Below are 15,414 nucleotides of genomic sequence, written 5' to 3' on the forward strand. Positions count from 1 at the left end.
CTAATTGCCTTATTAATAAATCCAACATACCACTGTTGCTTCATTCTGACGATACATACTTTTTTCCCCCTCCGAAGTTGCATCTTCTAATTTAAAAACTTTAAAATCAGAGCTCACCCTGTGGGGTTGAGAGACCGACTAGAACTGTATTTTTTCTCCTGTAACAAATTTTCAGTGTCTCAGAGCCACTGAACCTTGAACCTTGGGGCTGCCCTCAGTGTCAAATAAAAGAGTTTGGCCTGATGAACCTCTACTTTTACCGGGAATGGGTTTCATCACGCAGAAACCAATGAAACTCTGCTTTCAGAAGGTGGGTCTGGGAGGTGGACGAACAGCATTGTATTGCAAACTGATCAAACGAGTCTTGGGATTCTTGAAAGGCAATAAAACCAGGACTTTAAATGACTCCTACATAAAAATCTCCAATGAATAGTTCTACTAAAAGAATGAATGAGAAGTTTCACCTGAGTCCAGGTAGTACCCAGAATGTTATATTCAGTACAGCCCTTTAAATTGAGGTACACCACTGTACCGGGATATCTGAACAGTTAAGGGTTCCACCCAGCCTCCTGCTGAATGCACTGCATTTTGGTAATGTAAAGAACACAGTATCACCAGACTCAGCTGTCACCACCCTGCAGTCTTCCTCTGGTTCCCTAATATTTGCAAAGAAATATATCAGGGTTAATAATGAAGAGCACGTGTAAACACCTTGAGGAAGTGAACACACTGCGGATCAGCAGGTCCCAGGCATTCAGATTGCCAGGGCACGAAAATGAAAATTATTAATTAAACGAAATCATTCCAATATACCCACTAGGCTTCCTGAACCCACTACCTAGCATGAAATGAAACAATGTCTTTAATATTATAGAATATAATAAAATATTTCTCTAAAGTAACTGACGGGCATCCAGACCTCATCAGATAAGGGTCACTGTTCTGCCTCCGCCACTTTTTTTGCTAGCGGTCCTTAAATGTTTGGGATACTCTGTCCACAAGATGAATTTCACAGTAAACTTAAAAGTTTAAAACTACTCAAGTAGAATTGAGCTGTCTTCAAAGACAACATGCTGTACTACAGACTGACTTCATACCAAACACACAAGAGTGGAGCATTTTGTGTTGACATTATTCTGGTTAGTGACCCAGTAGTGAAAAAGTGCTCTTTTGTGATGACCCGATATTTTGGTGGGAGTCACAAGATAACAGAATGTAATAATGGTTATTTTTGTGTGTCTGGTTGCCACAATACATATTTAGAAAGACTTTCTGATCTAATTACTTTCGATATTGATAAAACCATAGAATCATAGAATCACTAGGTTGGAAAAGACCTCTAGGATCATTGAATCCAATCATGTTTCACTACAATTATTTACCAGGCAGATATTCTTTTAAATAATATCCACACAACAAAATATTACATTTAATCTTGAAATGGAAAATGGAGTAACAAAAGAAGGCTGGGATGAAAGCAAGATATCCCCGAATTCTATACTACTATTTAAAATGCAGAAACAGAAACTTGAGAATCAATCTGAAAGAAAACCCCTGCTCACTGAGAGATGCAAGAGCTTATCAGACTGTATCATTACTCTCCTGGCATTTCCATGTCAGTTACCACATATTAGCAGTAAAAGAAATTCCCATAATCTGCTATGGTATGCCACATTTTCTTGTTGATGATTTAGTGTGTTTTGCCCAACTGTTTATGCTTAATCTTCTGTGCCTACAGATTTTTAAGGTTACTTGCCAGACCATAAGTTCATCTTATCTTACAGTTCTCATAAGTTCTTTTTCACTGACTTGCAACAATTAAAGTCACTTTACCAATTCAGGTTGTCTAGCTTTATGTTCTGTGTTCTGTGTGAGTATACCATCTCAGTAGATCAATTATGCATTATCACTTTTGTAGTCTTGTTGTCATCTACTCCAGTAATCCCCAGGAATCAGAAGACTATAACAGCAACAGATTTGAATACACAGCAAAAAACACATGGAAGGGTAAAGGACTTAATGGTGTAACGGGTAAGATTCATGCACCTCTTGCCAGGCAACATGGCTACAGGGGGGTAATTTATCTTCATATAGTTTGGGAGCTTGTGAAACAAGTAATATTAAAATGCAATTAGTATTTTTTTTTTTCCAAAACTCAATTTTAATGTGACCAGACTTTGGTTAGCCTGTTTTCCAGTTTGGGGGTCTTCAGGTGAAAAGGAAATACTGAGGCTATTACATACTTACAAGATTTCCATTATTTCCAGAGCTAGTACATATTCCTGCCTAGTGCCAGATAGAATATTTTAGTTGATAGTACCTATATTTAGCTAAGTGAGAACCATCAATACCATTTCCTGACACAGCATCCTAGAAAAATGCCAAAGTACTTCTATTTAAATTTCATTCACTCAGTCACTTTAAAAAGATTTTATCTCTTTGGCATATTACTGCGGGTTGATTTGCTAAATAAGCTACCATAAATACTATTCATTACAGCCCGTTAATAGATTCCTACACATTAGATTGGAATGTATGTCAACTAATAAAATACCTCATACTCTTAAAGGCTAATTCATCACAAAAGTGATCTCCTGCTTCTGTAGTTAAAAGAGTATCTACTTATAGAAGGGAGAAGTCACATTCAATCAATACTGTGTGGACTGTACCTTATTCTTTGGTGATGTTACCTGCATTCAGGCCAATACTGAGTTTCTCTGTAAAATACTTAAACAATCAAACTCACTGGATAGTTAATTGTCCATAATTTCTTAGACTAGAAAAGAAAATCTTTATTTTTCCAAAGCTCCTCCATTATGTAATTTATAGGACTACGGAAGTCAGCCTTTTACTCGATTTTCTGATGAACGAAAGTTAGGCTCAGATCTTGCATTACACAACAAACACAACACATGGCAGATCCAAATCTCTGCATATTTATATAATAAGCAGCCTCTTCCAGAATTCGCGTACTAATACAAGGCCTGCCACTGCCCTTCAACCAATTATGATTACTCCTACCTTCTGCTCACACTTGGTCTGCCTCAGTGCTTTCTCCAGGAAAGATCTTATGTTCCAAACAACTCCCACTTTTCTTGTTACTTCCAACTGACTGCCATGCTTTCTCTTGCAAGGTCAACAACTTTTCTCCTCTAGGTGCTAACAGGAATTAAAAGGCAGTTGCCACACTCTTATGTCTTGTACTCGGGATAAGAAAAGATAAAAAATGGGAGGGAACATTTGCATGGAGATTTATGTCTAGCCTCAGCTATTTCAAGCTCAAATATGCTCAGAAAAAAACTGTGCTGTTCAATAAAGTAGCTGTAAGTCTTTCAGAAACTCTAGTGTATATGAAAGACATGCAAGAAGGGCATCCCTGAATAACAGCAAGACCCAGCTGAGATATCCTGCAAGCCTCTGCTGCAGTGCTTGGAAATGTCTAACAATGTAATGTGACCACAACCCCCCATGCCTTTCTTACTAATTTTTTTTTAAATCGAAGAAATTATTTTCTGCAATTTTCCAGCAACTCTTCAAATGGTGGGAAAAAAGAGTTACAGCCTAAATATTTGCCAAAGGCTTAATGTAAGTAACTGAATAGAGGAACTACATATTGAACAACCTTAAGTACTAGTAATGTATGTATGTCAATACTCCCACTCTCCCTAAATTAAAAGATTTGTTACCAGGCCCTTTAGAGTTGAAGATTTCTTCTAAGAAACTTGCATACATAGTGGTCAATGGCATAAATAATTCTGTTGGGTGCAGAAATTCTGTTCTCTCATAGTGATATCTTAGAAAAGTTATGTTATATTAATGTAATATGTTAAGTGTTTAAAAAGAAATAAAAGAGGCTTTTTTATGAAGTTGACAGAACTGATCTAATTGCATATTTATCATCACTCAGTTCTTGTGTAACAACTTGCTACAGTCTTCTTAAAATGGCTGTTACTTGATTGTAAGACTCTAACAATAATTAGATAGCCTGTCATGTGCAGGTTGTCTTTACACAACACACTATAAAGATCTTCTGTTCCAGTGAGATGATTTTGTCAAAATCTACTTTCAGTTCACTGAACTGAGAGTGGTTTGTCTAAGCCATTTTCCTACTTCCTAGACTCTGTACCTGTTTCAATAAGCTTTGTGTTTGCTTCTACTAAGACTTTTTTCAGAGATGAATATAAATTTGGTAAGATTTCACTGATGACGCTGCAAACATTGAAAATTGCCTTTAATAACTGGAGTATCATGCTTAGCTATCTGAAAAAAAAAACAAACCCACCCAAAACCAAACAACCCACAACTTTTCAGTGTCTTGTGGTCAATTAAAGAAGCATTTAGCTGGTTAACTGAAAGGACTAGTCAGAATAGCAGCTTTTCAGGGTACACAGTGCCAGTATTTATCATCATGAAACACTATTCCCTTTAAAAAGCCTTGAAAACTGCTATTCAATTAAGTGGAAGCCTCTCTCTGTTTCTCACATTGAAGAATATAATCTATAGAACAAAGACTATGTTGCATTTCGCTTATGAAACTAGTGTGTATTCCTCTCTTTCTTCGTTCCAGCCACCCAGCAGTCCACTCAATCGATGTGGTACTGTTGCCTAGTTATCAGGAGTTCAATCCTGTTGCCATCGAGGGAACATTAGATTCCCCATTGATTTCAGGGAGGGAGGATTAGTTCCAGGCAGTAGACAGATAAACTGAAACAGAAGTTCTTACAGATTTTCTGCTGAAAAGATGTTACCTTCATTAGGGCATTTAGAACTGTTTCTGTCTGGCAGGCTAACAGCACTCCATTTGGTAGGTAAGAATTCTTGTTGTATTAATGTATAATTTCTGTCCAAAGAAATTTGTAACTCAAGTATATGTAATTTAACTGCTTTAAAGATACTGCTCGTATACAGACAGGGAGGGGAATGCATCCTCTCTATCTTGACTAGAAGAGAACTATCATAATTTATCTACTGCTGGGCAGAGCTTAGGAGGGACCTGACCACGGCTGGCAGGGTAAAGATCACAGTTCTTAGCAGTCTAACAAGGATTTCTGACACGTGGAACAAGGCCCACTGGGACCTAACCATGGACTTCTATGGCAAGATTCCTGTCGGTTTCAGTTAACTTCAGTGCTTGCACCATTTGCCTCTCACTGCAATCTGATTTTATCAGCACATCCCTATCACACACCCAGGCTCAAAGGAGATGCATTTAAGCTTGCACTGACCCAACCTGCCATGTCCCCATATCCCAGCACAGCGCTGTACAGGTTACACAGACCCTGAAACAGCAAGAGCAGAATACTAAAGTACTAATTAATCGCCCTGCCTCCTAGCAAGGCTAATTGCCTCAGGCTTGATGCCTTGCTGATGCAACTGTTCTGAGACTGCTTTTCAGTAACTTCAGCATTCTGTGCTGTAGCAGGCAGCTACAGACACATCTCACATCCATCATCTTTTATACATGGTACTCCTGCTTCTGCAGCACCTTAAGGCAAGTGAACTTTTCCGTTCAGGAGTGGGATGTTATTCTGAGAAACAATTAAAAATCTTGATTTCATACCTCTCTGATAGCTGTACAAAACTCACTCTGCAGCACCTTCTTTAGGGACTGTAGCTTGTGTACTGGTACTTCTCCAGATTCTTGCAGTTTCTCCAGTAACTCAATTGCTCTTGCAACATCTGAGTAGGGAAAAAAAGGGAATACAGATCAGTACACAAAGTGACTAGTTAGTGCCTAAAAGGGGCACACGGATGGTAATTGTAAATTCAGAATCAGCTTTAGCAATAAATACTGTATTAATCTTGCATTATACCTGCCTCACACAGGCAATAACACTGCTGTTCAGAAATCTAAATCCCAAACTGTGGACAAAATGCGCATGTACAGACACAGACAACGAGGTACATTCTTAGTTGCAAACATTCCTTGGAACAAAGCTCCCAGTTCAAAGAAACGAAACCATATTAAGAGACCTAAAGTATTGCTTACTTTCTGCATAAGAGAAAGTACCACAGGAGCAGTATGGGGCCTGCTTTCAGAAAGGTTGAAAGAATGAAGCTTGAGTCATTATGAAAGCACCCTCAAGATGACAAAACCTAAGAAAAATGTTTGATCTTTTCTTCTCATAGATCTAAATCTACATATCAATTGGTGATAAAGATAGTCTTCCAAAGGCAAGTAGAAGTCTGTTAGGGAAGAATGGAAAGCCTGCTAAAGAAAAGTAAATGTGTAAGACTCTTGTCTAGGTCTCTGAAGACCAGACCTGCAACACAAACCCTGCATAACCAACAGAAATACATGGAATAATATTTTTGGTGGCCTGAATGCTCCTTAAGCAACAGTATATTGTAAATGCAAAGACTGACGTGTCTCTAAAAAGCCATCTAGAAAGTTCAAGTGAATAGCTAAACTATATTGAATGGTGAGCAGGAACCTGCATCAGTTTAACAATGCTCATACCCTCACTCTTGCAATATTTTTCCTCTTTAAGGCTAGTTTCTAATTTACACAGTTATTACTAAGGTACTTCCAAAAACCCCAAACCCCTAACCTGTGAGATGCTCAATAATTCTTTATGGCTGGGGGCACATAGGTAGAAGAAATAGTGGTTGGTCTCGTGGAGGCTAGCCTAGTCAAGTGAAAGACAGGCTGACTTAAATGCAGGAGTGAAGTGAGTGATACATATCCCGATTGGTCTTCAGGACGACAGACCTTAAACAGAGGGTTTTCTCCTGCTGCGTCATTTAATGCTACCTTGCAGCTTTTCTTGTAAATCTGCTTGTACAGTTGAACCTGCCAATGCTGTTGTTTCAGCTGTGTGCTCGTTATATCTTCTATCATCTTTTGCATAGCTACCAGAGCCTCTACCGGCCAGTCACATCACTCTACTAAAAATAGGTCTGTATCCTAGTGATGAAAAAAATGCGTAGTACTAAATGATAAAACAATATTTGAGGCGTTTCAATTCTGTGCTCTAACTGCACAAAAAAGAAACAAATGCTTTACCCCTCAACCACGCAACTCCAAAATGACTACAATGGCTAGAAGCAACCTTATATAATTCTCCTTTCTGATGACAAAGATTGCACTGTTTGTGATGGGGAAATTATGCTAACTGAAACAATTCTTACAGTCCTTGGCTTGTAGCTGAGCTATAGTGACCAGATGTCTCATACAGCAAACACATTAGAAGTTTTCTGGAAATAGAAAAAGAGATGACAGCAGACGAGCTGTAACACAAATGAAATCAAAATCATGTATTTGCCTTTATAAGAAAATAATTATTATGCAGCTGCATCAGTGTTAGGAAAAGAGAAGATGAAACCTCAAAAAATTTACAATTTAATTAAAAGAGGCAGGTAACTGGTCAGCAAGGTAGGTTGTGCCGTAATAGATAACATAATAGATAATTCTCAAGCTGTTTTATAGGCATCTGCCTAAGTATGAGAGGAAGCATTGCAGAGAGCACAGAGTTTCTTCCAGCAGGATGTTTTCACTTACTGGGCTGTAGTTTGCATTCCAGAGCAGTCCTGAGGCTCATGAACATTCAGATGAAACTAACACTAAGCCCGTGTTCAAACACTGCATTTGTGCTTTTGCTCCAAGCAGTGTGTCAGCTGCTAGTGGGCATCTAGTTAATCTTACTGCATCACAGCTACATCTTTCCTGATCTGCCCCTGCTTCTCTGCTCCACACTACCTGCTGGTAGAGACACAGCCAGTACCATTGAAAAAGGATCATACAGGAGACAGAGAGATCTTGGTGTGATGGGAAAGAGGAGGTCTGGGTTAGTGAAGCAGGTTTGTGACCTGTGTGTAGACAGCAGTTGAAACTGTATTTGCAAATAACAAAGGAAGAGATGATGTGGAGGTGTACCAAGCAAGATCCCTCCAAAGCACTTACTGAAGTGAAGATCAGAAAGTTAAGAAGTCTGAGAAATAATAAGGCCATGGAAACCAAGAAAAATGAGTCTACAAAGAAGAATATGATTGATGGCAGCAAATACATCAAAGAGGACTGTTTTGAGATTTAAGAAGAGGTAAGAACACTCTTTAGCAAGAATCCTTTTAATGGAGTGCAACAGAATGGCAATGTATTAAATAAAATATGATACAACAGAAAAATTGTTTTTAATGTTCTCATTAATAATAATGTCACAATACTTTTCTAACAAAACTATTTAATCATTTACCTTGATTTTTTTCTTTTAAAGTCTGTATCTGCCATCCAAAACTTGCTGTTAGTTCAATACTAAACTCACACTCCCCAGTTATTAGTACCAGTTGGTACAAATTGGTACGTCAGATGGCACAAAGCAATTAGATGATTTATTCTGAAGAAGTTTCAGTAGTTTACCATAGTAGATCAGATAAGGCCTCTGAAATTTATGTGATACATGATAGCTATTCCGGTATTCTAAATCAGACAGGGATCTTGTCCAGTGCCACTTCAGGTTTCAAACTGTATTTCCCTCGCACCAGCTATACTTTAGAAGGTCAGTGCCACAGCAGACAGACTGGGTGCTGTTTTGCTGTTGCTGAGAATTTTCATAACCACACCTGAAAAGTCTGTGAATCACCCCACATTTGCTATGGTCCTAAACTAAATGATAACCAATGAAGAATTTGTGCTGATTGAGAAATCTGTTGTAATCCAGAAGGAAACAAATAGCTTTAGGTACATCAATGAATTTAAAGAGTACAGGTCTAAGTATTTCCATACAGCATGAACCTGACTCTGAATGAAAATCAATCATTTCTAAAGTGATGGGTGTTACAATAAACTGATAAATTCATATTCTAGTGTGGTATGGGTGTTTAGTCTGTAGCCTCAGAGGCAAAACTGGACACTAAATTGCCATTTGCCAACACTAGATTACTAACTTTGTGATTAAGAGGTGTTTGGTGTCAAAGAGAAAGCAGAATATTCCAAGAGCATTCTGATTTTCCACATTTCTAAATTCTTCCAACGTGTTAAAATACAGTTCTTGCTATGATATTATTTTTCAGTTATCACACCTGTTAACAGAAAGCAGTCTTCCTTCTCCTGTCACAACTAGATCCATAGTTTGATCAATCTGGCAATGACTTGAAGGATAGTAGAGAGAATACAGAATAATAAAAAGCTTCATGGGATAAAACTACAGAATGAAAATGAGACATTTGTTCAGGGTCAAAGCTTTTTGTTACCAGCTGATGCTTTGTCACCATATAACGGTTGGTTCTGTTATATGATTCTGAGCAAACTAAAAACGTATAAGCATAAGTATATAAAATATGACCTTGTGAAACAGGCTGTATTTTCTTCCAGTAATAACTCTGAATGGGGGACTTGAACAAACAATTGCTTTACAACAGGTTAAAAAGCAAAATTTATCAATGCCTGAGAACTTGAGTGACACACAGGCTTTTTGCTGATGGTTCATCCAAGGTGAGTTCCAGGTAAAACTAAATTGCTCACTCAAAGAAGTGGTGTGACTGGCAGTTAGGAAGACTTCAAAGACACATTGAAAAACAACTAATACGGCAGGGAATCCACCCACTAAGTCAACTCGAGTACTGTCATATGTTTGCAAAGGATTGGTATTCTGCTGGCATACCTTTCTTGTCCCCAGTCCTCCTTTGATTATCAGTACAAATAGCTTTACTTATAAATGTTATCACTAGGAGATTGTTCTAAAATACCATTGGAGATTGTTCTAAAATACCGTTTTTTTGCACTTGTGGAAAACGCAAATTGATGAAAAGACTGTGTCTGAGCACACATATTTATATGGACATATGTGAAAAATAATCCTGGAGTTATGTTAAAGCCATTAAGGTAAATAAAATAATCCTGCTTTTTATTTCTGATTTTTCCATCATTTAACAAAAGATATTTTAAAATATAACTCTGAAAAGGATTGTTTAGCTTAATCTCAAACATTTTACAAAATATGAACTCCGTATACTACCATTAAATTCACACTAATGTCATGGAAATCCATCCTCATTTCCCACATTCATATCCCAAAGAAATTGGTGGGAATTTTGAGTAAGCATGTAGGTAGAATTACTCTTCTGTATTCTATGATGCATACACTTTAAAAGAAATATGCACTTATGTCTCCCTTATTATACCTAACTCTAACCACAACTTTTTTTTTTTCCTTTTTTACTATTTTTTTCTGATTTCCTCATACATATGCACAATCCCTTTCTCTCCCACCCTGTTTAACGTTCACTTCCCTTTTTGTCTTCTCATCATCATGCTTGCCTACAGCCTTTCGGGAAATAATACTGCTTCAGTGCGGTGGGTCACATTACCAGTGAAACACAGAGAAGGCAGAGGGCCGTGGGCGGGTGGAATGCATTTTATCAAGTGCACTCATCAAAAGAAGAGCATGACTCTCAGATAAAAAAATCTAATTTCAAGTGTTCTTTCTGTACTTTCATTTGAATGAAGTTTCATTTGCATTGCTAGTAGGACACAAGCAAGAGACTACTATGCAAACTTTAAGAGGAGAATCACTAGAACATAGAACTAGCAAGATACCACAGTGTTGATACAAGTGGCATATTCCCATGCTATATTAAATGCAGTTGAGTCATGCCTATATAACCATATAGCATAGTGCAGTTGAAAAAAGGCCACCTGGCTTAGTTATCAATTTGTTCTGCCCCATATTGTTTTCACTTGCTGATTTTTGTTCAGATAGTTAGCAATGCACAACACAGTGTGATCTGTTTAATTTGCTGGCTGTTTTGAGTAGTAAATGCTATTTCCAGTACTTTGCAATTCAGCTACTACAACTCAAAAGAAAATTATGAATCCTCAGAAAGAATCCTGGCTGGTCAGAACTGGGTGGTCTTTCACAATACTGTTACAATTACGTAGATCAGGCTCCAGCATTCTGTGAAAGCTGTCCAGGTTGGGGTTTCACAGAATCACAGAATAACCAGGTTGGAAGAGACCCACCGGATCATCGAGTCCAACCATTCCTATCAAACACTAAACCATATCCCTCAGCACCTCATCCACCCGTGCCTTAAACACCTCCAGGGAAGGTGACTCAACCACCTCCCTGGGCAGCCTCTGCCAGTGCCCAATGACCCTTTCTGTAAAGAATTTTTTCCTAATGTCCAGCCTAAACCTCCCCTGGCGGAGCTTGAGGCCATTCCCTCTTGTCCTGTCCCCTGTCACTTGGGAGAAGAGGCCAGCACCCTCCACTCTACAATGTCCTTTCAGGTAGTTGTAGAGAGCAATGAGGTCTCCCCTCAGCCTCCTCTTCTCCAGGCTAAACAACCCCAGCTCTCTCAGCCGCTCCTCATAAGGCCTGTTCTCCAGCCCTTTCACCAGCTTTGTTGCTCTTCTCTGGACTCGCTCCAGAGCCTCAACATCCTTCTTGTGGTGAGGGGCCCAGAACTGAACACAGGATTCGAGGAGCGGTCTCACCAGTGCCGAGTACAGAGGGAGGATAACCTCCCTGGACCTGCTGGTCACACCGTTTCTGATACAAGCCAAGATGCCATTGGCCTTCTTGGCCACCTGGGCACACTGCTGGCTCATATTCAGTCGCTGTCAACCAACACACCCAGGTCCCTCTCCTCCAGGCAACTTTCTAGACAGACTTCTCCTAGTCTGTAGCACTGCACAGGGTTGTTGTGCCCCAAGTGCAGGACCCGGCATTTGGCCTTGTTAAACCTCATGCCATTGGACTCTGCCCAGCGGTTCAGCCTGTCCAGATTCACTGGACAGTTTCACTCTGGCAGATTCTGTGCAGGGTTTATGTGCATTTCAGTTTCATCAGAGAGGTTGAAAATTACTCAGAGAAATGCAGCAAATTATTTTAGCACGCTAAATGTGTCCTATTTAATACCAGAGTGACTTTTGAAAAAGAATGTATGAGAATACTTTATACTACAAAGTATGAAGTGCTGTGTAACCTTGTGTCTAACCCTTCTCTCTTGTGCAAGTCTAGGAGCGAGTTGGTCTGCAGTCCTTAAAATAAACATATTATCCTGAGGTAAGAAACTACAAGGCAGTTAAATAGTAGCTACAATGCTGTGTACTACTAGTTAAGGTTCAAACAGTAATTACTTAGAAACATAGTATTTCTTTACTACTCCAGAATCATGTGGTTGGGTTGTTCTCAAAACCAAAATAGAGTGACCACTTGTTTATTAACAAGATATTAGAGATCAGGCTTCTCATCTTCTTGATGTCTTTCTATGCCTCATTCCTGTTAAACCTGGAGACCTTCACTGCATTAGCATGCCAGTTACTAGGAAAAGTAAATATGCCGCATTAATACCACCATTTTTTACCTACCCGGCAAGGGTAGACAGTAAGACTCCAAAATATTCACTAGCTTCACCATTGCGTTACAGAATAAAAATCCTGGCAATTTTTGAGCTCTGTTCCGTCATGCTTGAAGACCTTTAATCATGCTGAAGGTGAAGAATTTGCATGACATGATGGGTCCTTATAATTGTAAGTAGATTTTCATCCCTCCAATACTTTCATTCTGGTTTACTTATTCCATTAAACTCATACAAGAATACATTCCTGAATGCTTAATGTTATTCTGCGAACTTTTTATCATAATTCCCAAAGTCTATATGGGATGCTTTATTATATTTAGCAACCTTCTCCAAACACTGTCAAATGACAGCAGGTAATCAATGGTTGTGCAATCAGAATTCCATGATGATTAGCAAAATTCATTCATAATTCATAGCTCGTAGCCCTAGTACATTGTATGAAACTATTTATTTGACATTATGGTTAAACACCTGCTATTGAAAATTTTCAGTGTGTATATTTTGAAAATGTTGTGTATAACTAGAGCTCTGCTGCCAGTCACCGCTTTGTACAACACAGGAATTCTTACTCTGATGTCAAGTACCAGACTGTCTCATACGTTTCCATTCACCTCTTTGGTTTCTTACTATCAACACAATGTTCTCCTGAGACACAAAAACTCTTCCATTAATTTAATATATTTATTAAATCTAATCTGGAAAGTTTGATATAACAGGGGCAAAGAGCAGCATTTTTTTCCCCCATTTAAACTGACATGTTTGTCTTGCCCAAAACGTTGTGCTAACAAGCAAGCATAAAAGTGTACTTCACCATGTTAAATCAGACTCCATGTGCAGGGAGCAATGAGCTAAGCTGTTAGAAAGCAGCAATATTATTCAACACTTTATAGTATGTATCTGTGAAGTCTATTAAAATTATTATAGCAGGAATAAATACTATCAGTGCTTTCATACTCCAGTTTACAATGTACGGGTAGCAGTTACAGATAAATGCAGTGTTACTTTACACTCCTGTGCTTAGACTTTACTATGAATGCACAAATAAATGTAACAAAGAACAACCATACAGAGCTCTCATGATTCATCGACTCATCTTGTGGTGAAGGTTTCAACTCACCACACTTCTGAGGTAGACAATGATAGCTTGGCAACTCACCCTAGACTGCTGTTACAGTCAATGAAGAAAACCAAGACTCTTTGAGGCTACAATTCATCTGACCTATTTTAGATGAGATGAATCATACTCTGGGAGTGCCTGTTCCCTTTCTTGACTATAAAGGGAGACTAGATGATTAACTCAGATGTAAATGCCTGCATCCCACGTATTAGACATCTACATCAGAATAATGAAAACCATTCTTACTGTCCACATATACAGTGAATAACTCGTCCAAATTTATTTTCAAGTGGTTCATGAGACAACATGCTTCAGAACATTTGACAAGAACAGCGTCATTTGCAAACAGGCCAACGTGTTTTTTTAGTTAAAGCTTTTAAAAATGTCTTAGTCAATGACTTCATTGATTTTTTTCTTTTTAATGTATGAGAAAAATCAATCATGAAATATAATTGAGCCTGTCTCTGTCTGTCTCATTTTACCCATGGGCTTTTACATACATTCCCCCACTGCCTGGGGAAGGCTTGTTTTCTTTGGCTACTCACTGGACCAGGTTTTGGCCTATGCTTTTCTATATGTCTGAGCTGCACCCAGGCTCTGCCTGGCTGTAGCTTCTCAGGCACACCACAAGCATCCAAGTTCTCTGCTTTTCTCAGACTCCATTTCTCAGACACAGAGCCCACGACCCAGATGCCACACGCCCTGAAGCAGTGTTACACACCATGAGTTTTCCCAGCAGCTTTGGCAGGAACACCTGAGTGTGACAGCAAAGGTCTGAGATGTTCTGCAAAATTACTTACAAGAAAAGATACAGTTTATTTGCAAGGAAAGCAGTACCACCTGTGATCTAAATATGGACAGCAAGCTGTGTGGAGACCTCTCCATTCAGCATCCTCAACACCACAAAAAGCCCTCCAGGGCTCTCTTCAGCAATTTCAGTCACTTTCGCTGTTTCAAGCATGTTGTTCCAGAATACTCTGCTTAAGCCTGTTCAAATGCAACACTCAAAAACTTCCCTCAAACAAAAAAATATGCTCTTCTGGGTTCTCTGAATCTTAAAATGTCTGTGATGTCTTGAGTAACCTCCCCCTCTTGACACTCTCCAAAGTTTTATCTAGCAATTTCTATTCTCCTCAGCCAGGCATTTTCGCAGCCTTAACCTAACATGAAGCATCTTTGTCTGCAACTTTCAGATTTTGTTTGCTTTTCTGTGTGTGTGTGTGTGTGTGAGAGAGAGATATCGAGTTCCTAAAACTATCAAGAGCTCATCACATACTTAATAGTGGCTTGGTACTCTCACATTTCCATTGCTGCTTTCTAAAAGAATAACAATATATCACAAACAGTAAAGATTAAATTAATGGGGAATTCAGGACCATTTCAATAAGATCATAGAATCGTAGAATTGTTTGGGTCGGAAAGGACCTTAAAGATCATCTAGTTCCAACCCCACTGCCATGGGCAGGGACACCTCCCACTAGGTCAGGCTGTCCAAGACCTCATCCAACTTGGCCTTGAACACCTCCAGGAATGGGGCATCCACAACTTCCCTGGGTAACCTGTGCCAGTGCCTCACCACTCCCATCATGAAGAAATCCCTCCTTATGTCTACTCTAAATCTGCCCCTCTCCAGTTCATAAACATTCCCTCTTGTCCTATCACTACAAGCCTTTGTAAACAGCCCCTCCTCAGCTTTCTTGCAGCCCTCTTCAGGTACTAGAAGGTCGCTATAAGGTCTCCTCGGACCCTTCTCTTCTCCAGGCTGAACAAGCCCAACTCTCTCAGACTGGCCTCACATGGAAGGTGCTCCAGCCCTCTGAACACCTTTGTAGCCCTCCTCTGGACCGATTCCAACAGCTCGATATCCTTCTTATCTTGAGGATTCCAGAACTGGACACAATACTCCAGATGAGGTCTCACAGGAGAGGAACTGAGGGGCAGAATCACCTCCCTCGACCTGCCGGCCAAGCTTCTTTTGATGCAGTCCAGGGTAC

The 15,414-nt window shown here is 39.3% G+C and overlaps 1 protein-coding gene across 1 annotated transcript in view; it reads right to left on the reverse strand.

Moving 5' to 3' along the window:
* Nucleotides 1–15,414, reverse strand: part of LIN7A (lin-7 homolog A, crumbs cell polarity complex component) — a 51,381-nt gene that overhangs the window by 24,071 nt on the left and 11,896 nt on the right. The window contains exon 2 of the mRNA XM_069858386.1: nt 5,561–5,679. Within this exon, the coding sequence (XP_069714487.1) occupies nt 5,561–5,679 (119 nt within the window). The remainder of the gene's footprint in view (nt 1–5,560; nt 5,680–15,414) is intronic.

This window comes from Phaenicophaeus curvirostris, chromosome 1 (assembly GCF_032191515.1).
Source record: "Phaenicophaeus curvirostris isolate KB17595 chromosome 1, BPBGC_Pcur_1.0, whole genome shotgun sequence".
NCBI classification, from domain to species: Eukaryota; Metazoa; Chordata; class Aves; order Cuculiformes; family Cuculidae; genus Phaenicophaeus; species Phaenicophaeus curvirostris.